Consider the following 22970-nt stretch of genomic DNA (forward strand, 5'->3'; position numbering starts at 1 on the left):
CAGGGTTTCAGGATGCACTTTGCCTGTGTCCAAGGTATCAAGGCCCCCCATTACCCTACTGCAGAGGGCAGCATTTGGAATCCATCCACCTCCAGAATAGGTGAGGGGTTAAAACTACATACATATGTCAAATAATGTCATTTGAGATGAATGGTCATACTCATCTTGTGTGAAAATATGACATGTGTACAGCTATCCCCCAATGCCATTCATCGATATATCATGGTGGATCAATGAACAACCAATAGCTAATGTCAATGGTGGAGAGCACAGTTGGGTGCAGTTTGCTTGTTTTCCCCTCCCCATACAACAGAAAGGGCACTGTGTGTTACATTGCTCATTTATTCATCTCATCAAAGATCATTTCCAGCTACAATCATCTGATGTTTGTATAGGGCACTGTGAAAAGGACAGTGATACCACCAGACCAAAGACTGACAGAAGATGCTATATATACACTTTATTTTTTCATTATTTTAAAGACTGTGACAGTTGTCACCCCCCACCAGGAAGAATCTGAACAAGGACCGCCATATCAAGCTCATCAGGTATTCTTTAAATAAAACTTCAACATTTTAAATTATGTAACCGCCTAAATACCAATTTACCTTATTACATTTCAGATGCATCAAAAAAGTTAGTTGGTTTTCTTTAGAGTAGAAAATCCTCTCCCTAGCCAGCATGCTGCAGAATAGGACTCTTGTCCTATGTGGGGAAGCAGTGGTCTCTTTGCAGAGGTCTGGCCCAGAGCTCATCAATCAATAGGAAGGAAAGGATGTTCTAATTGTAAAGCTGTCTGACCCAGGAGGGAGCAGGTCAGACCTCTGCAAGGAGACCGCTGCTTCACTTAAAGAGCAAAAGTCACACTCAGCAGCTGCTGGCAGGGGATAGCATTTTACACTTTTAAAAGAACTGCAAGACATTGCATACTCTGTTTTGATGCCCCTGCTGTGTATGTATCTGATTTGTACTGAAAGGATTAGCTGGGCTTTAAATTAGATTTCAGTACTCAGTATCAGATCTTCTTCACCCTGCTGCTCACCCGCCTTGAATGTTGTTTGTTTGTCAGCTCATCCACTGGATGCAAATGACTCTGGTCAGTGATCATTGCCTTTGCAGAATTCCCTGATAGCACAAGGAAGTGTTTGCTATGGAAATATATACTGCAGCAAGCAAGGCCCAGTGATCGGAATATCATCGGGACTACACCTAAAGAAATACAGAACATTTCTAGAAAACTATATTGTCTATATTTTGTTTAAATAGCACAAAAATCTTTAAAGCTGAATACTTCCTGTGCCACCTGTCTATGCTTCAAAAAGCAATCATTTTCGTGTCTTTTTTTTTTTTTGAAGAATAGGACGCCTCCTTTTCCATCTTTACTACCGCAGTGGTAATTGTTAAAGGGGAGACCCGCAGCCTCCTGTGATACTTATGCCATGAATTCCAGGAGGCTTGCAGGCTGCTCCCTATGTGCATGCCTGAGATAGAGCATGTGCAGAAGGGGCTTTACGGGAATGTAGGCCAATCTCACACATGTGCAGTGAGATCAGCACTTTCTTTTTTTTTACATTTTCAGGCGGACGTCACACAATCTCGTACCAGATATCGTATCAAGTGATATCTGCAGAAGCCAAAATAAGATGGCCGTTCCACTGTCCCATCTACGCCAGAAAGAAGGAAGCCGGGATGGCGTGAGATCTATTACACAGTGTGTGGACAGATCGATGGTAGTTATTTAATAAAAGTTTCTCTTTAAGGATGTGATTTGTAAGACTTTGTAAGACTACAAAATCTACAATACAATACAAAATCTCTGTAAAAACATAATGCAATGCTGGATGGAAATGTTGTGATATTGCATTAACCCCCCTGGCGGCAATTCCGAGTGTGACTCGGGGTGGATTTTACTTGCTAAAAATTGTTAATCACACTCGGGGTCGCTAAAAACCTAATAACTACGGAGAGAATTAGAACGCTAGGGGGGCTAAGTTATTAAAATAAGCGCTGTAATCAAAGATAACGACAGTCCAATGAAATATTAGAATGTGGTCAAGGGAGTGTAGTTTCCTTCATTTATTCTCGGCCTAGGGCCTTGTTGTCAGACCTCCGTTACCTTGACAACACAAACACAGCGCAGGAAGCATGCGGGTGTATAATGCATCCCCTGCCATGTATGAAGCTCAGGATGGTTGCTATAGGATACATGTTCATTCAATCAGCTTCTTATAGACATGACAGTACATGGGATACCCTCATACACAGGACAGGGATCACACAATCCCTATTTATTGTACAGCGCTGCGTAATATGTTGGCGCTATATAAATCCAGTTTATTAATAATAATAATGAAACCTATAACCCCCCACTCAGTCTCCTGGGGGAAGGGGATCTATTGGCCCAATGAAGTTTCCCAGTGAGGTGATAACCCCCCCCCCCCAGGGCTTTACAGTCACCCCCTTTCTACACACAAATAAACCCAATTCCTAGATGGGACACTGCACACCTAGGGGGCGCGCTAACGCAAAAATAGTTACATAGTAAGTTAAAAAAAGACAACCTGAATTGCTTTATAACTATTTTTGGGGTTTCACATTCCAAGCAGCCAGCAGTGTATGGACAACCAGACTGTAGAGCGCCCCCTAGGTGTGCAGTGTCTCATCTGCACCCAGGGGGCGCTCTGCACATGGATTGTCCTTGCACTTCTGGCTGCTTGGAATGTGAAACCCCAAAATGATTTAGAATTGGCTGCCATGGAATCAGAATCGTTAAATAAATATTTAAATGTACAGCCCTTGTGGGAGCAATGAGGAAGGATTAGAACCCCCGCCAAGCTTTTATTGCCATCTATGTCCCTGCTAGGTAGAGTCACCTTCTCTTTAGGTCCTGGTGACCATCACAAATAATGGGAAATCCAAAATGTTACCGAAAGGGGAAAATCTTCCAATGGGAAAGAAATCCCCTTCCATTCCAAAAATGATCTTTTCACAGGAGAAAATGGAAATCTTCCCAACAGGGCATAGACAACATAATATAAATGTGAATTCCATTAAAAAGCGGAACAAACATGCTGCAGCCAGACTCATCCATCCTTCCCACCGCTCATCTTCCGCTGCATCTCTTTCTAGTTCTCTACACTGGCTTCCATTTCACCTACCTTAGGATCAAATTCAAGCTCCTGTGCTTTGCCTTCAAATCCCAGCACAGTTCCTCCAGTGTCCCACTTACATTTCTGACCTGGTAAAAAAATACTCCCCTAGCTGCTCCTCTGATGACCTACAACTGGCTTCCTCACTCATCACAAGCACGGCTCCAAGACTTCTCTAGGGCTGCCCCGACTCTCTGGAATGGTCTTACTCATCCTATTCGGCTTGCTCCTACTTTCTGCTCATTTCAAAGAGCACTGAAAACCCATCTTTTCAAATTTGCCACCCTTCTGTCTCTTAAACCCTCACTACTTCCCACCACTACATATCCCCCTCCTATTGTGTGTAAATTCCCCACCTAGATTGTAAGCTCTTCAGGACAAGGTCCTCTCCTCCTGTATCACTGTCTGTATTAGTCTGTCATTTGAAACCCCTATTTAATGTACAGCGCTGCGTAATATGTTGGCGCTATATAAATCCTGTTTATTAATAATAAAATTTTACTACGGTTTAGCAGTTCCTAGATGAGGTGGCTGCATTTGATTTCTTTTTGGACAAACACTTTTTAGCATGTACAGAAAATTTGGATTGATCCTGCTGACATTGAACATCCAGCTTCCTATGGGCTGAAATTAATCTCATTTTCTTCTACGAACTACGAAAGGAGCACGGGTATAAGAAAGGGGTTTGTAGAAATCTACAGTGACAACGCTTCACCTCTATTAATATAGCCACTAAGCGTTGTCACCATGGAACAGGAAATGATTTATTGTTATATTTACAGGCAGAACAAAGCCACCATATATAGGAAATTATATTTGGGGTTTTCTCATTAGATTCAGATCCACCATACAAAGTGATCAGTGCAGGAAAAGTAAATTTGCAGCTGCAGCAGGACAACATGGGATCTGAGGTCACAGTGCATGCTGGGACTTGTAGTTCCCCATCAAGCTGATGCTTTACCCTTGCAGGTGCACACTGACCTCTCTGATGAGCTTGGCCTCCCCATGCTGTATCTCGTAGATCTGCATGATGCCGCCACCCCTGGCCAGGTTCCCCAGGCACACAAACTTGGCGCTGCACGGGATCCATTTGCAATCAAACAGCGTGTAATTCACTGACTTTTGTACATGAGCGATGATCTGCGGTTTCTCCAGCGGGGAACTCATGGCTGTGTCACTACCACCACCTGTAATGTTACTATGGTCAACCAACACAGACCCAAACACACAAGCACCGCCCACTTCTGCAACTCAACTGTCAGTGCCTCCATAGCTATCCCTTACGTTCCTGTTCCAAAAAAATACATAGTACCGCAATGTTATCGCTTACATCACATTTGCCTAAAAGAAGAAACAAATATATATATTTTTTAAATCATAGTTTAAACTATAACATATCTTGTAGTAAAGTTTAAATAATTTTTAAACAGGCATTTTTAAGGTTAGCTCAATGGATTTGCACAGGATATGACGTTCGTCAGGGTTCTCTGTTGACGTCATCCTGAAAAGGTTCTATTTTGGCCATGGTGCCTAGCCCCGCCCCTTTTAGTGCCCGGATGGTAACTGTCTCCCACGTGCTGTGAAGAGCTGAGTGAAATATGAGTTCTACAGACAAGATGGAAGCTGAGAGCACGGCCGCTGCCACCGAGGAGACCTTCACCAGTGTGGGCAGCAAGAAAAGCAGGAAGCGGAGGGCGCCAGATGACAAGGCCATGGACACAGGGGAGCAGCCCAGCAAGAGGCCTGAATTCCCTCAGATATCAGGAGACAAACTCATGGTGGGTGGCAGCTTCAGGTCACCTTATTAGGATACATGTACAGCTAGGACAGGGTAAAGTTCTTGTCTGTAGTATTTACCAATGGGAAGATTTCTCTTTCACTTCCTGTTCTAGAAATTTAACAGGAAGTGAGCGTAACAATACATTTCCCCCACCTCATAGACTGTAAGCTCTTTGGGGCAGGGTTCTCTCCACCTCCTCTCACTGTCTATATTTGTCTGTCATTTGCACCCCTTATTTAATGTACATTGCTGGGTGATATGTTGGCACTATTTAAATTCTGTTTAATAATAGTGTTCCCAGCAGAAATAAAGATGGCCATTAAAACCTGACACAGGTCCTGGTCCTTCTGTAGGCGCCCTTTATAGTGTGTTTGATTTTGGTGTTCTAGTGCACCAACCTCCTGTTAACCGTAAATGAAATCTTTTTAATTGGGACATGGGAAGGGATAAAACAAGTTATTGCTGTCTTTGCTTTTCTGCCCTGGTGATTTTCTTTCTCTCCATATTCTGTATTGGTGTCACCGGCAAAGCACAGACACCAAAACATCAGGGGTTCTGATCCTGGTCTGCTGCTATGTTTTTTCCTGCATGTGACCCAGACAGGAAATCGGAGGAAATCTCCCCAAGAGAGCAACAACGTTCTGGTTTTGGGGGGTTGCAGGATGGTGTCTGACATCTAGGTTTAAGGTTGGTCATGTCCTGTAGTTGTCCTAGTGGAACTAATATAAAGTGAGCAGACAGGTTCATTATTGCAGAATGGACAGGTGATGTCCCCTCTGCAGTAAAATAAACTTACCTGAATGTTTGTGATCTTTTTCTTTAATGTACACTAAGCTACCCAGCTATGTATCATTCTGTCCTGACCAATTGAGATGGCTGAAGATCCACCTGGGAGAGGACTGGATTAAGATGGTGGCACCCCAGCTGGGGGGAGGACAGGGAAGTGTAATTTAAAAGGAAAACCTTTTGATCAGGCAGGTATGTTTATTTTATCGCAGAAGGAACATTGCCTGTCCTTCCTGCAATGAGACCTGCTTAGTTGCAATCTCTTTAGCTTTTGGGTGCTGAGCATCGGACGGCCCTCTTCATGTCCTATATTGGCTTGTATCCTCCTTGTATCTCCTCTCCATTATTCCATCTGCTGTTACTCACAGGATTATTGTGATGATTGAATTTCAGGTTCTGGTAAATAGTATTACAAGAACACATTGATCAGTGTGGGATTGAAGCCTGAAATATACAAGGAACATGGCCACCCTCAGTACTTCATCTAAGCATAGCTGTATTCCACTGATACAGTGGTGGTTGCCAACCGCCAAATTTTGGTAGTCTGCTGGGGGGGTGCACCAGCCAGATGCGCAGACCATGTCTCTGTACGGATCACAGGCTCAGGGAAGTAGGCAAGTTTTCTCTCTGGACACAACCTGTCCTCTCTCCCATCGCAGACTCAGATCTGCCATAGGAGAGTGGGTGGGTTCTGGCATCATGACATCACTAAAGGGAAAGATTCTTCCCCTTTGAGTGACAGCCGGCTTCCTGCACATGCGCTGTTCAGAGCCTGTGAATTTAGTGGTCCTTCGGTCCAAAAAGCTTGGCGACCACTGCACTAGTCATATTGTCAGTGATAATGCTGTGCAGGAGGAGGATTTCCAGATACACCTCAAAGGCTCTGTGCTGTTTCCCATTACCCGAAGTACTTGTGTAAAAAACAATTCAGTTAGATTTCTCACAATCACCACCAGTGAGAATCATATCAGTAATGGGTGTCTCAGATGTAATTGCTGACACAGGAAGTGCAGAATTCCGAATTCCCTCTTGGTGACCCTGTGATGTGATCAGTCCGGCTGATCAGATATCCCAGGTTTAGGTAATTTGAGGGAATGATCTGGTTGGTCAGGTATGGGGGGCTTATGGGTGGCTTGTATTTCTTTCCTGGATATATATAATTGTGAACTTGTACCTCTCCACAGGGTGACAAGGAAGAAATGAGAAAGATCCCGGTTCCCTCACACCGATACACACCACTGAAAGAGAACTGGCTGAAGATCTTTACTCCCATTGTAGAACATTTACAGCTTCAGGTTCGGTTCAACTTGAAAACCCGAAATGTGGAGATCAGGGTAAGTGTCACCCCATGGCGGGTTTGGTTGGGTGATATTCAAAGATCGTCTGTCATAGAACCATATGTCAGTTTGGGAAGAATTGGGTGAAAGCTTCCACTCAGATTCTGGGCTGCATTCTAGATCTAAGTCAGTGAAGCAGAATGTCTTCAGCGTCACTGCGATTTAGTAATCTAAGAACACAGATTTAGGTAAACAAAGGTAAAATTTCTGAGGTTCATGCAGAACCCAGGCAGTGTTAGCAGGTTACTGGTACAGTTGGCCAGTCAAGGTTCTCTTATTGGTCTATGACATTGTAATTATTCAGTCACTGGGGAAAATTCAACAATAAAAGCATTACTATAGAGTGCAAGTAAATAATTTACCCATTTCTGGTAAGGGTGGTTCTGCAATGTTTTGGTTAATGACAGGGTAACACAGCAGAGACAGGTGAGTCTGACATTTGTACAGCCGTCCCTAAATGTCATTTATCAATCCACCCTATGGGGGGAGAGCACAGAAGAGTGCTGCTTGTTCATCCTCCCTCCTTCCCTCTCCATAGAACAGAACCGTCCAGTGTGTACAGCACCCAATTCTCTGGTCACTGCAAACAATTACAAATGTTTGTTTGCAGGTACAGAAGTCTGAGGTCTGAATGGGGCTGTGTTTCAGGGGTGCAATGATCCCCATTAAGGCAAGGAACTGTTCTGTGTCCACAAAACACTGACGGTCAATATGAAATCACTGTAAAGACATATAACAGATTTAAGACTTCCTCTCTAGCTTTTATTGCAGCCTGTGGCCTTGATGGAGGGTCTCTTCCACAATGGTCAATGCTGCCTCCAGGAAAGAAAGTGAGAGACACAAATTTTAATATTGTAGCCAACAGGAATAGGCAGGCTGGCCACATGTAGTAGTGGTCAAAGGAGATTTGGGAGAATTCCACTTATGTTGTGTCCTTAGAAAAGAAAGTATAGGGAAGTTTCCTTGATGTGAATGTAGACTGCAATCAATTGCCTGGTATTGTCTTCTGCCTGTCACAGATCCCTCTTCTAGATGGTTCTCTCTGTAGCTTTTTCAGGCCATATCACTTTCTAATGTACAATTTATTATTGTTACACAGTATTTATATAGCACCGACATATTACGCAGAGCTGTACAAGTCCATAGTCAAATCACTAGCTGTCCCTACCTCAAAATCTAATGTCCCTACTTCAGTCATATGTCTTTACCATAGTCTAACGTCAATTTATGGAGGAATCCAACTAACCTAACTGCCTGTTTTTGAAATGTGTTAGGAACCTGAGTACCCCGAGGAAACCCACGCAGACACGAGGAGTACCTGCAAACTCCATGCAGGGCTGCAAAGGCCAGAGTACTAACCACTGAGCCACTGTGCTTCCCACAATAGTTCTCCACATCTTTAATAAAACTTGAATCTCAGATCATAGATAACACAGCAGCTGTCATATATGAAGGCACAAAAATCTCTGTAATGTCTAACCTATCATGCATCCCTCTGAGATGTGATATCACCAGAGGACAAGGTATAAGTCGTCCTTGCCCAAGAAAGCTAAATGGTTCTTTAAATAAACGTAGATATTTCTAAACCAGAAGGAAAAAAGGCAAGGAGTTAAGAAAAAGGGGTAAAAATTTGTTAAAAGGTAGGTTTTATAATTCCACCATATGCCTGGGATTCCCGGTTGACACACATTATTGAATCTTTATTACTTACAGTACAAGATTATTCAATTTTTGTGATCAGTGTAAATGTGATTTGTTCATTAACTTGATGTTTAGTAAATTAAATGTATTGTTTCCATTTTACAGACTTGTAAAGAAACAACAGATGTCAGTGCACTCACTAAAGCTGCAGATTTTGTCAGAGCATTTATCCTGGGATTCCAGGTGGAGGTAGGTTCTCTTTATATAGTTATTGGAGACTGCAGGGGCGGCCTGTCATACTGTGCAAAGACGTCACCATCTACAGTGGGTGTAAAGGAAACAGACTTACCAGGGCTGATTACTGATGTGAAAATGCTACTTCTTGGTTGTCAAGCTGACCTTTTGGTTTGAGTTCTCCAAGTTACTGACTGCTACACATGTGCAGATCTGAAGCTCCAACCTCAATTGCTGTATGCTTGTACTAAGCCAGAGACAGCCAACCAACTAGCCAGTCTCAGTTGCCACCCTGCTTATAGTTACCTGTTCCTTTCCACACCCCTATGGTCCACTTGGCCTATCAGTATGATGGTGTCACTTACTAGCCTATGGGACCTTTGAAAATGTGCGGGTTTGTGCAGCAATGTCTAATAGAACCTCAGCAGGTTGTGTTTTCTGGAGTGAAAATAAACAGTTTTTTTAATAAAAAGAATAAAAAAAAATTACCAAAAATTGAACACTTACAGTGGTTTATCCCTCCTAAAGTATTAGGGAATTGGCTGGAAAATTACATTTAATTATGTAGCTTTTATAAACTAGAATACATATTTTTCATTTAAAATGTATTAGTAAATTATAGGAGAAACAAGCATTAATCCGGAAATAGTTAGTTTAATTTACCTGTTCCAAATGAATGGTGCAACACCTGTTATGTGACCATAGGCCATCATAGGCATTCAGCAGCAGTGTTCAACCCAGAAATATTTTGAAGCTGGGTGGGAAGAAATTGTAGGTGGGTGACAGCCCCTTTATTGTGACCCAACTCATCAGTAACCACCCAAAAACAGCCGGGTGGTTACTTAGAAATGCCAGGTGGTGGGCCCAGCTAAAGGGGAGAACACTGTGTGCAGTTATTAGTTCAAGAGAAGTGGCAAATACTTGTTTTGTATCTGCTTTCATCCTCAAATTTCAAAGCAGATGTGCTTAGGGTTGTCTTTGCAGCTCGAATCAGCTCACTCTGCTCCGCGCTCGCAGCAGTGGCCCAGTAGCCTTTCAATTGTCAATTGTGAATTTTAAGGATGCATTGCTCTATTGTACCTACAGTTACTGAGGTTGAGGGCTTATTAAATAATGATTAGGTGATATTTAGGGCAAGGGTGGTACCTGTGTTGGAGAATATTTGTGTTTAAAAACTTTTTTTCTCTCATTTTAGGATGCCTTAGCTTTGGTTCGTTTAGATGACCTCTTCTTAGAAACGTTTGAAGTCACAGATGGTAAGCTGCACACATTTCCTGTTCTGTATTTACGCAGTAGCCATGTGACATGAATTGTGTTGTCTAGTGCAGTCCACACATTTTAGTGGCTCAATCATAAGTCTAGAGGGTTTCTCAGTATTACTCCAGTGGGTTTGAACCTAGGATGTTAATGTTGCATTAAAGAAATCCACAACAATTGCTGCCATTTATCTTCTACGTGGAGGGTGTTGCAGTTTTGTTATAACATGTATTCTTTCTGTTCTAGTTAAACCTTTAAAGGGAGACCATCTTTCTCGTGCAATCGGCAGAATAGCTGGAAAAGGAGGAAAAACAAAGTTCACCATTGAGAATGTTACGAGGACCAGGATAGTTCTTGCTGACTCGTACGTATATACTTATTTTTTCCATAACAGAATAGCTCCTTTGGTCCCTCCTTGAATAAATGGTGTTTACTTGCACCTTTTGTCTTGAGCTACGTATATACCCTAGATGATTCATCTCAGGTGAAAATGTAGTGTGTACAGCGGTCCCCTGATGTCTTTTTTTTCGTTCTATCCTGGTGGATCAATGAATGACCAAGCAGGGACGACCCACCAGGACAGAGTGATAAAAGATATGTAAAGCTATTTGCAGTAATGACCACAATAGGGGATGTGCTTTTTAGTCTGACTCTTGACTAAGGGCAGAATGTGGTCTTGTGAATACGTGCTGTAGTAATCAAGTTTTTGAGGCAATTCTCACTGTACAACCTTGTGAGTGTTGCCAGGGGCACAAAACCTTGTCCATGCAGTAACAGTCCTATTGTGTTGCGTGCTTGTTTTGTGTTGATGAAGATTGAAGATCGTTCCTTACAGGAGACTTTCCCATGACCATAAATGGTGTGGAGAGCTTTAGGAAACATCTAGGAAGCTCTGGACCGACCTGACTTTTCGTTTTTCCACATAAATCTTTTACATTGAAAGCTATAATCTCCAGCTTGCATGTTTCTTGTAGTAAATGCACATCTACAGCAGGTGAGAGGCTTGTAGCACTGGAAAGTAATTCATATGTCCAGTGTCAGAAGAATTACTTCTATTCTATCTCTAAATACTTTTTGGATCCACCATCAGAGGACGGATTATTAATGGGTCATGTGAAAGGAAACTAGAAGAGGAGTTAGGCTGCCCATAGAAACTAGATTACAGGAAAATCTTGCCCTAACATAATTCCCATTTTTATGGTGTTTGTATAGAAAACTGGTGGGTAATCCCAAAGTTGGAAATGTGGTTTTATTTCCATTAGACTTATACTACTCCAGTTACTGTCTGTGCATTTACTGGGGGGAGTTGTGCTAATGGTAAGAATAGGCACCTGAACTCCTCTGTCTTTAGCCTAAAACAGTGTTTTCTGTTTTTCATTGTCCTTTTCTAGCAAGGCAACCAACATAGCTGTAAAGTAGAATTTAGGCAAACATTTGATGTGGAATTATAGCTTTATGATCAGTTAGATTTTGCAGAAGGGACACACTGCCTGAAAAGTTGATCATCCTTGCCTAGGCAAATCAAGACAGCTGAGGATCAGAACCTTAGAGAGAATAAGAACTAAAACTTATCAGGCAGGTAAAGTTATTTTATTCCAGAAGGAAATATAACATTTTAAAGACTAAAGTTACCAAGCCCATCCATATAGTCAATACCATCATTTTAATCTATGCTGCATGAACGTAGATCAGTAAACTCATTGTTTTCCATCATTTTATTTGGACAGAAAAATACACATCCTGGGATCATTTCAAAATATCAAGATGGCCAGAACAGCAATATGTAACCTCATCTTGGGTAAGTGTAAATGTTGCTGCATAGTGCAATTCTTTTAGGTATGACTATAAAGGTTTAATATGAAAAAAACACTTTTTAACCTTTTGTGCATCTTTCTATCCAACAGGAAGTCCACCATCTAAAGTATATGGAAACATTCGGGCTGTGGCAAGCAGAGCAGCAGATCGTTTTTAATGTGGCAGAGTGGCTGGCACCATGTCTGGATTGCTGCTAACCCCCAATCTTTTGCAGAGGGAAACCTGTTGCCCGTTGTCAGTTCAGCTCTCAGGATTTCAAAGCGTACAGATGAAGACGTAACCTTGTTTAAACCTAAAAGGACTGGCAGTCCGTAATGAACCCGGATATGTTGTCTTCATTACGTACGGTTTTGGAACTAAAATAAATGCTGATGGACGTGACAAATTAATTTAAATGTGCAAACCTAAACCCAGTACTTCTCAGCTTCTTCTTGGTGTTCAGTGTTGGTGGGAAAGAAGAATACTGTGTGATCCAAGAAACCTAAAGACAGCAGTCTGCTGATGACATGTCTATGATATATATACCACATTTAAAGTTGAGGAGATAAGACACCTTATTGCAGCTCTGTATTCATTAATACATTATTAAATGTATTTTTAATGCAAGTGTTGTAAGTAAATGAATCGTATCTGGTAATAGCGTGTTGCAAGCTACTGCACAACTGAGTTCCAAGTGGAAGAGAGAAGCAGCACATGAACCCAATTTCTTGTATGGTAGTGCAAGGAGAATTCTGATTAGAAGGGATATATAAATTTATCAAGGTGCCATTTCTCCTTTTACAGTCCACACTGTGGCAGGGACAAGACTACTAAGTGTTACAGCAGAGAAAAATCAGGGCTGCTGTGTACATTTCACAAATGGCTGGATAGAAATACAAATATTTTGGTGGGGAAAAATGAATCGTATACATCTTTCACCTTTGCAATTGACTGTTATGGAGATCAGCTTCATGTTTTAAATGCATTTTTGCAAAGCTACATTCACACATATGTGAGAAGACATGGTAGTAAAATACAGGTTACCATGTTTTTCAATAATGGGGCTTCATGTAATACACAGTACATAAAACACTAGGGGGCTTGAATTCTTTTCTAACTAGTATTACATACTATTTGCATGCTTGTGCAATGGCATTGCTCAAATTTCAGGGATGAAAGCAGGTGTTGACATTTTTACTTATAAGTGACTCACCCTACAGCTAAAACCCTCCCTCCCTGTTGTCATAAAGCACATTCCATTTTGGCCTAGTAAAAGCAAAATGGCTCATCTAGGTAACATTTGCTATTGAAGACTGTCAGTCAAAGTGTGTGAAAAAAAGTCACCAGAATACCAGGTAAGGTTAGAATTTTTAGTGAAGTGTATTGTAAAGTACGGTAACTTAATGATGACCGTTTTAGGCATACATACTAGAGTTTATATTGTAGCAAATAAATGCAGATGACTTCTGTAGTACCTAATATGTTCCTGATTTGGACCAGGTATCTGAGAACCTGCTCTAAACCAAGGAGAATGAATTTCTCTGCAGTACCAAAAACTAATAAGAGGAGCTTGCAGCACAAAAATAAGTCAGCAATGGGATCCATTTCACATAATCTACCACCTACACAGTCCACTTAAGATTTAAACAAAATAAATTGATAAGTATTTATTATGTTATACCTCTCAGCTAGTTTCTTTAGGCAAGAAGCAAAGAAGGCTGTGATCTGTGTGGTGACCAGAAGGTTCGCTGCCCTGTCATTGTAAAGCTGCTGCAGCACAAGTGTTCATCAGGGTTCTGGTGTCAGTCTAGGTCCAGTTGGACTCTCAAAGTATCCCATTATTGGAACAGTTGGTCACAATCCTGGAGGATAATGTATCTTTGAATGTCAAGATGTTGCAAAGGTTTAGGAAAACCCTCAGAAATCAATGCTGGTAGAATTTTCAGGGTTTATTCTAGACATTTCCCAGGCCAGAGTGTTACTTTCTAAAAAATAAACTTTCAACTCTAATGTACAGTGCTGTGTAATATGTTAGCGCTATAGAAATCTTGTTTAATAATAACTCTAAGGTCTGCATTCTTTAGGGCAAGAGCCTTTAGATTCTCTGCAATAAGGTTTTTGAGGCTAATGATAGCCTCCAGGTTGATCCCTTTGTCCAGTTTCACTCTATTACATTGCAACACAAAATTTCAAGCATGGAACATGTGCAGGTAAAGCCAAAAGGCAACATATGTCTGTCTTGGCAGCTTTGGGATCCAATGTTTGCCTCACAGGTAGTTTCTCACCATGTTTCAGGAGAAGCTTGACAACATTTCAACATCTTGAAATTTCAGATCTGCATATCTCTATTAGAGGGCTTTCCTTTTTGTATACATTTGGATAATGCCATAGCCACAATATTTCTGGGAGGAACAAGAAGTCTCTTTAAGGCAAGACAATTACAATGGATTCTGTTCTGAGCAGAACCACGTGTCCCAGACTTTTTACATTTAACAGCATAGACAAGTGGCATGTAGATTTTCTCAGCTGGTGGCATCTGGTCCTAGAACACCTCCGGGTGCAGAAACCACTCTCCTGTGTAAAAGCTGGATGTGGACCTCCCAGCCTTCAGGGCCAACAAAAATCTAAACATGTTTGTATCTAGATTAAGGTATTATGGTGGTTCAGTATCAAAACACAATGATCTCCTCCTCACTGCTAAAATGTATACAGGATCAATAGATAGAAGTATTCAGAAGTATTCAGAATCATCAAAATTCTAATTTGTCCTAAACACAAATGCTAAGCAGACCTGACTTGGATCACTAAGGCACATCTACAGATCCCCTTTAATTATGTTGCACCTAAAGCAACAAGGAAAGAATCAAGAGTGAAATCAAAATTTTCTTTTACCAGCAAAACATTTTGGCACCTGTCCTGCATCTTAACACTTTTTGTTCTTGTACAGCTAATTACAATATGGGAATGGGTATGGCCACTTGGGAGATTTTGGTAAACCAGGAAACAGTCAGGCTCAGAGGTCATTCGCATTCATCTAGTTTCTATGCAGTATCACATTCTTTTGTGACCCTTGTAAAGACTTAGGATAGAAAATGGTCAGATCGCCATTTACCAAGCTGTGTAAACATCTAAAGGATGTAAAAGAGGCTTTGCTCCCCTTTTCTTCACTGCCTAAACCAGCCAATCGTAACTTAGGTTCCATAGAACCACAGGATTCCTTCACACACAGATAGGGGTTCCCTAAACAGTTGATTGATTTCCCATTTGATAAAGTCTGCAAAGTTCTAGGGCCAGCACCACTAGAGGCAGCTGCATTACTCCAAGTCTTTTTAGTAATGTATAATGGTGGTATTTCAACCAACATTGCCTGCTGGCTTTTTCTTCCGATGACCACCAAATTTGTTTTAGCAGGGGTTTCCCGAGATGCTCAATAAATGGCAGGGGTTCCGTGAGACATAAAAATTATATTGAGCATTCCTGTGGGGTAAAAAAGTCCAAAAGGCTGGCCAAACAGTAACTGGTGTGACAAGTCCCTGCTTAAGGCAGAAGCTCCGCCTAAAGATATTACATGACTGAATGGTAAATAATCTCTGATGTTGATTAGGTCCCAGAGTTTAGGCCCACTGGTAGACATGTACAACATTGCCAAAACAGAACAAAACACCAAAGACTAAATAACAAGTTCCATCTTTTTATTCATACAGTATGAAGTTTTCTACAGTTCCTACAAGTTATATAGCATGCAAAGGAAACAAACAAAAAGAAAAAAAAGAAAGAAAAAAAAAAACATTCAACAATAACCATTCCCCTCACACAAATTAAAAAGAAAAAAAAAAAAAAAAGAAAAATCTCCAATAAGGAAATGCTTTGCTATTGGAAAATCAGCCAAGGTATGCACAAGCATTAGAAATAGAAAGCATCCGCTAAAATGTTTAAACACAATGTATGTACAAAAAATAATAATAAATTCACAAAAGACTAAATCCCCCTTGAAGCAGAGCACATGGCAGCTGACACTGGAACAGAAGACCACTGGCTGGGATAATGAACCACGGACTGATCCAGAGGAACAAACTTTATGTGTAGTGGAGATTTTTTTTTTTCTATTGAACATCAACATGTACCAAAGTTTGGCAATTTATATTTTTTTTTATTTTAATATTTATATATATTTATATATAATGCAAATTATGTAAACAAGAGGAACATTTCAAAAAAAATCGATCTACATGCAAAACTCCATGTCATGCAAGGACACCAAGCACCTTGATTTCTCTCGCACAGACAGAGCCCATGGTGTGCAGCACTCAGTTGAAGGAACAGCTATGGCAAGCAGGCGATTCTTAACCTGCCCTCACTAAATAACTAAAAATGGATACGCTTTCCAAGAGCCAAGAAAAAAATTTTTTTTTTTTTAGCCAATAGTACCACAGCAGAAAAAAGGAGAGGTGGAAAAAGTTAAGAGTGTCTCACTACTTTTATATCACACATGATGGGGGTTTTTACGGACAGAGCAGAACAAAAATGGTTTATTTTCACAAAGAGCAACAGAAAACATTCCACCAGGATGAAGAACCTCTCCTAAAACCAATATACATATATCGTTACCAGTCATGCTGCCTGCAGTAGTCTGTTCAATTCAGTTGGCAGGGAGTAGCCAATAAATCTGGACTATGTCAAATCGGCTTATATAAAAGGGACAGGGGTCCTTGTAGGGTGTATACTTATTGCAGCTGCTGCAAATGATAGAATAGCACAATTTGGATGACTTGCTTCAGCAACTACGAAAAGCAAGAGATCTAGGTTCTGTGCAGTTGCTATATGCATTAAGAGTTCTTCACTTGGCAGTAACATTCAACTATATAAAAAAAAAAAAAAAAGCGAGACACAGTCCCTGGTAATATATTAACATGTATAAATTAACATACAATTTTCCTGTGTTTAAAAAAAAAGTTAAGTAGATTAACAGGAATCAACAAAGTTGATCAACCAGTTAATATACAAAAGAAAAAAAACAGTCACGAGATACGAAACATGTTGACCAGACACCCAGTTCAAAGTACATTCTTCTACAATATATATATATTTATAAAACTGTGTGAAATAAAAGTAAGGATTTATATTTATGTATTGAACGGCTTATGTTCTGCTTGGCACTTTTTTACTCTAGTTTTTTTATGTTGTTTCTTTTAAGTCAAGTAAATTAAATTAAAGCCCATCTATTGACTATGTAGAAAGCTATATATATATATTCATTGTTTATAAAAGATGAGGAAACAAAATAAATAGAAAAAAGAAAGCCAACTCCCTTCTTTTTCTCCATCACACTGATATGCTCCTCCCCATCGTGCTGTCCTTCAGACTTTAAAGTGCTACACCAAGTTATTGAGAGAATAAAAAGTTCAATAACACTTAAGTTGGCTTCATGAGGCTCATGTTGGAAAATGTGGCTTCACAGAGAAAAATACTTCCATTTAAAATACACAGAGAGCGTTGCTGGACGTCTTGAGCAGATCTTCAGAGATGGAGAAGAAAGCATAAGTGTTGGATGTTGTTCTGAAGAGTCTCACACATCGACCACCATCTTTTTGTGGATATCTAAACCACCTACAACCTGCAGAAGAGAAGATGAGCTGGAGGTTAGTAAAACTAGTCATAGATTTATAATATATGAATTAAGGCATAGTAACACTATTTTATTGCAGAAAATATATCAACTGCCCCTTCTGCAAAATAGGACCGATCTGGTCGCAAGGTTTCTATTTTTAAGGTTTAGTTCAGCTTTTGTAGTAAGAGCCAGATAATCCACAGTCTAGTATTGCACATCCTAACGCATACTGTGCTTGTGACCCTTAACCATAACATCATCCTCCCACCACCACCACGGAAAGGGTAAAAAAGCAGGCCGAACCAACCTCCCAAGTCTGAGGTATAATCCTTTAGTGGAACTCCAGACAAACCACTAATTTTCATAATAAACCATTATTATTCATAAATGTACAACCTTACCTTATGTTCAGCCTTTCCAACAGTACAGCCAAGAAATAAATATATTGCCTGGTTAATCAGTGCAGCTTCCTGTGTCATCTCCCCTACCTGGTTATCAGACTGGTTCAAAGACCGTAGAGACCTGCCCCTGGAAGGTAGAGACCTGACCCCTGGAAGGTAGAGACCTGACCCCTGGAAGGTAGAGACCTGACCCCTGGAAACACCAAAGTGAACTTAGCTGAACAATGTGGACCAGTACAAAAAGTGGTGAATAAAGTTACAAGAAAGGTTAACTAGAATTTCTGAACCCTTTGAATATATCATATCTTTTTAAAGACCTTATATTAATGTCCATATAGCCATTTGGTCCTATATTGCAAAACATGGCTCTGGGGACTTATTCTTCGCTATTGCTTAAATGAGTCACTCACCTAACAATCCTACAATTTCATGAATGCCTACTGCAGCTGCCACCTTTGTGAATACCCACAGGCTTTTATCAGTCCAATGGCCTTATACAGAAGGCCTCAAAGCATTCAAGTACTAACAACGACCCAGAAATTTTGTTTATTAGTACAATTTAATAAACACCTAAAACAAAGGCCCTTTACTATCAGGAGGATTCAATGAACCTTTTTAAGCTGCAGCTTTCAACAGCAAATGTAAATTGAGAGTAAAGCAAACACATCTAGGCAAACAATTTCCAAGACACTCCACCTTGTGCTTAATAGAATAAACAAGACCTGCATTAAGACAGGTTATGGAAATAGAATTTACTTGTGCAAAAGCCATACATTTCAGTGTGTGTGTGTGTGTGTGAGTGTCTTTCAAAGAGTAAGCAGAAACTTTCAGAACAAAACTGGAAGTTGAGGTTCACTATTATGCAGTCATAGAAAGCAGATGTATTTTTAACTCTTGGAAGCAACACCAAGGGTAGGCTCAGACCCGCTTCAGGATTGAGGGATCCTTCACGAATCCCCGTGGCTGGCACCTTGCAGCCAAAGAGTCTTCATATTTGACAGCCACCCTACGCTTTCCCTATAGAGCTGCAAAAAGGAGAAGCTACATAAAGAGTTCCCCTAGAGATAGTGGACCCCTGGCATGAGGAAACTGTAAATGCACCGCAACCTCATGGCCAGTGTGACCATTGCCTTACACAACACTTAACATACCCAGTTACTTAATATTAATATTTTGCTAACAAACACCATTCATACCTAGGATGTCAACTTAAATCTCACTACTTTAAATCTATCTTGTCATCATTGCATATTAAATATCCTTTCAAACATGAAAAAAGCCAATAAACTAAAACATCATCCTACAAAATATCAGCTTCCCTTTGGTCCTTTTCATTTACAAGACTGTTAACTGCAGTTTTACCATAGTTGGTAATGGATAATAAGGGCACTGTGTTCAACACCCTGACCTGATTTGTTAAAATAAAATACTTTGCAGCTAAATCCCTCTGCACAAATCTACTGTCCTGCCCTTACTTGATCTTGTTCCTGCTGGCAAACACAACCAGGCGAAAACGTCTGTAAACAGCAGCTTTGCGATTATATGTTTACACACCAGATAATAGAAGATAAAATATTTAAATTGTTATTTTTACTTCTGTTAGTTCACGGCTTTAAAAAAAAAGTGCTTCTGCAAGTTTGTTGAAATTGGAGAGGTGGCAAATTCCTGAAGAGTTTATCTCTTTCTGTGTGCTCTTCATCACTCAGCAGGTAAACCAGATGAACTTTCTGCTAGCTGGCAGTATTCAGTGGAAATAAAAAGTACAGACATGAATACTTACAGCACAGAATTCTTCAAAAGATATTCTCCCATCACCATCTTTGTCTGCATTGATAATCGTTTTGTCTACTATTTGCTGTAACTGTGTGTCCTTGAGGTTGTTACCAACCATCATCTTCAACACCTGGAAAAGTTCGCCGTTTGAGATATAGCCATCCTTGTCCATGTCATATATACGGAAAGCAACTTGAAGGGAAGAGAAAAAAAAATATATAAAAATTCTTGCACAGATACCAATGCATAAAGCTTCTAACAAGCTAAACTATTTCTAAAAAAAAAAAAACCAAACGCGATGGTGCCAATGTGGATGTGTCATTATGTAAATGCCTTATGCATGGCTGTCATACCTATTGCTATTATTGATACTTAAAACCTATCAAAGACCCAAAAAGATAAGGTACAAAATAGTATTTTCCCCATTTCTTTTTTCAGGCCTGTTATTTTACACCTCAGTTATACCTCAGAACCACATTTTACTTTTGAAGACCCCTTTACACAACTAGTTTGGCACCTCTATCATGGACCACAGCCGATATTCCCAGTCATATTGTCTCTTCCACACAAAAAAAAAAAAAACAAAAAAACAGAGGGTCATATGACTAGATATGGCAAAGGTGGACCTTCGTTTACATACACCTCACAGTCCTGCAGCTACAGGTATAATTCCTAAGCACCAAAACCGTACTATATGCACAAATCAGTTTAATCCAAACAGCATCAATGCTCTGAACTCATCCAGGAATACTCTTGACACGTTCCCTCATCATTAATATAATCGATGCTTCTCATTCTAAGTGCACTGCCAACAAATATACTGAAGACTAAAACTCTAGTAATTAGATTACCTGTCCCCAGAAATTAGAAAGGCAAGCAAACGCACAATGAGCCTTACCTTTCAAAGTGTAATTGATAAAACTGACTGTATTGTGTGTACAAACCAAAGTAGGGCATTCATTCTAATGCTGAATGTGAGTATTGACCTATGTGACAATAATTCTTTCAACACTTTAATATAAAGGGCCTATATTTTAATAAATAATAAGTGCTGCTCTGAGGCAAGGATCTATCTGTGGGGATGAGCTCATTCCCACCTAAAAGAACATCATTGTCAACTTAGACAATAAGATGTTTCTGCAATTAATATTAATTATTGTTAATATTATTATTATTATTATTATTAAACGGGATTTATATAGCGCAAACATATTACGCAGCGCTGCACATTAAATAGGGAATGAATGCAAAACTGTATGGGGGATTTGTTAGCCACACTGGCTGCATTATGTATCTGGCTATCATACTACATGGTGTCAGCAGCTGAAGGGAATAAATGCTTAAACTCTACAATTTCATTCTGCCAATCAAAGTGCAAGAACAATAACCAGTTGATGCAACATCACAAACCCCCTGGGGCCACAGACTCTCCTGGCCTAAATCCAACAAATCCCCACAGCAAAGACATGGCAGCTTCATTAGGTCCGCTGCTTCCTAATCTGCTGCTTAGAGCCACAAGACAAGTTCCAGACTTCCATTGTAAAATCTCTTGTTCCTTCCACAAATCACTGCTTGATGTCTGAACAATCCACTGCTTTCACATAGGGTTTTGCTTAGTAAATACAAACTTTTTGAAAGTTTTTAGTTGTTTGGTATTTGGAAGAGGGGCAGATGAACCATGGCAAAGAATGGTAGTTTAACCCCCTTAGCGTTCTAATTCTGTCTGTATTTTTATTACTTTTTTTTTTTTTTGCATGGAAATTTACATTGTAGGCCTATCATTTTTAGGCGTAACTCACCGAAATATGTCCAATATTTAATACATTTAATATTAAACTTTAAAAACAAAAACAGAAAAATCTGTTAAAAAAAATAAAAATACAGAAACCTATAATTTAACTACAGTAGCATGTATAATATATATATTATATAATTATATAAAGATTTCTTTGTATTGGACTCAATACAGCTATTTTGCATTGAATCCAATAGAAAAATAATCAAATTTCCTGCCGCTCCTTCGGACCCACACGCACGCATGCACGGACGTCACCGGGAAAACCGGAGAAAGTTTCTGCATTCGCCGGCTGAAGATCGAAGAAAGAAGACGTGTGCCGAGGACCTGCAGGATGCCAAAGGAGGCAAACGGAACAAGGTAAGTGGGCTCTGAGTGTGACTCAGGATTACTGCTTTTAGCATGTAAAATCCACGCTGAGTCACACTAGGGGGGTAAGTGCCCTAAATTTCCCCTTTGCAGCATGTACAGTGTTCTCCCCAGACCCTTTTAGCTGGACGCACCACCCGGCGCTTTTCAGTAATCATCAGGCTATTTTGGGTGGCTACTGAAGAGTTGGGTCACAATACTGGGGCTGCCACCCGCCTACAATTTGTTCCCACCCAGCCTGTGAAAATTTCTGGATTGAACCCCAATGTAAATATACTTTTGAAAAAACTGAGCTGTAGATAGGTTGACTTTAATATCATTTTAACCACTTACACCAGTCTCCTGAAGGCCTTATGAACAAACAATGCTACCACACCTGTTTGTGAATTTGTAATTCTCAAGATCCTGATAGACTATTCAAGATTTTTAGGTGTGTCTTAATATAACTGGGCCATGTAAAGTACTTTTACATCTATAACACGTTAAAAGATATCTATGAAACAAATCAATCACTCTTACATAGAGAGGAGGGAAAAAAAAAAAATTGCACAGGCCAATTCAGTTGAAGATAAACAAGATTTATCATAAGATGGTCACTAAGGATGGCAACTTTTTTATTCTTGGCTTCACCTCCTATTTGAGCCACATTTTATTAAAGAGAAATCTAATACTTTTTTATTGAAGACAAAAGGTTTATATTTGATATCAGAGTGTTTATAGGGGACAAAAAAAAAATCAATTTCCTATACACTGTTCTTATAGAATTAAGTTGGTCGACAGAGGAATACTGTAGGACAACCTTTATTATTTTGATACATAAATGGTCCTTGGGCCTAAAATGAGTACAAGCCAGAAGCACACGTCACACACGTCACACACGCACGCACACACACTACATGTAATACTTACACCTCAGTTTCTGCTCTTTGTCTCCCTTTACACTGAACTGAGAAACTCCTTCAATAAATTCTGCAAATAAAACAAAAGAAAAGAAAACAGGTCACAATGTGAACATTTATGTTATATCTTGTACCATATTAGTACTG

The 22970-nt window shown here is 40.0% G+C and overlaps 3 protein-coding genes across 4 annotated transcripts in view; 1 reads left to right on the forward strand and 2 right to left on the reverse strand.

The window, feature by feature from the left end:
* The window catches only part of DNAAF10 (dynein axonemal assembly factor 10), a 13955-nt gene extending 9562 nt beyond the window's left edge, over positions 1-4393 (reverse strand). The window contains exon 1 of the mRNA XM_072409580.1: positions 4131-4393. Within this exon, the coding sequence (XP_072265681.1) occupies positions 4131-4316 (186 nt within the window). The 5' untranslated portion in view covers positions 4317-4393. The remainder of the gene's footprint in view (positions 1-4130) is intronic.
* A 290-nt stretch (positions 4394-4683) lies between these two features.
* Positions 4684-12605, forward strand: PNO1 (partner of NOB1 homolog). The gene is made up of 7 exons (XM_072409581.1): positions 4684-4927; positions 6900-7049; positions 8859-8942; positions 10123-10183; positions 10431-10548; positions 11912-11982; positions 12089-12605. Exons 1-7 carry the CDS (start codon positions 4748-4750, stop codon positions 12154-12156), a joined length of 732 nt encoding a protein of 243 aa, XP_072265682.1. The 5' UTR covers positions 4684-4747; the 3' UTR covers positions 12157-12605.
* A 3044-nt stretch (positions 12606-15649) lies between these two features.
* PPP3R1 (protein phosphatase 3 regulatory subunit B, alpha) overlaps positions 15650-22970 on the reverse strand; it is a 37033-nt gene continuing 29712 nt past the window's right edge. For both annotated transcript variants that reach the window (XM_072409583.1, XM_072409584.1), the window contains exons 4-6: positions 22834-22893; positions 19768-19952; positions 15650-17592 (exon numbers count right to left, since the gene is read on the reverse strand). In XM_072409583.1, the coding sequence (XP_072265684.1) occupies positions 17545-17592; positions 19768-19952; positions 22834-22893 (293 nt within the window). In that variant the 3' untranslated portion in view covers positions 15650-17544. The remainder of the gene's footprint in view (positions 17593-19767; positions 19953-22833; positions 22894-22970) is intronic.

This window comes from Pyxicephalus adspersus, chromosome 4, assembly GCF_032062135.1.
Source record: "Pyxicephalus adspersus chromosome 4, UCB_Pads_2.0, whole genome shotgun sequence".
In the NCBI taxonomy this organism is placed as follows: Eukaryota; Metazoa; Chordata; class Amphibia; order Anura; family Pyxicephalidae; genus Pyxicephalus; species Pyxicephalus adspersus.

Bases quoted from the DNA above. Each gene is read 5' to 3' on its own strand.
- PNO1 (XM_072409581.1), top strand. From the start codon at position 4,748: ATGAGTTCTACAGACAAGATGGAAGCTGAGAGCACGGCCGCTGCCACC. The intron at 8,943-10,122 runs GTAGGTTCTCTT...CTCTCATTTTAG, and splicing joins TCCTGGGATTCCAGGTGGAG to GATGCCTTAGCTTTGGTTCG. The intron at 11,983-12,088 runs GTAAGTGTAAAT...TCTATCCAACAG, and splicing joins AATATGTAACCTCATCTTGG to GAAGTCCACCATCTAAAGTA.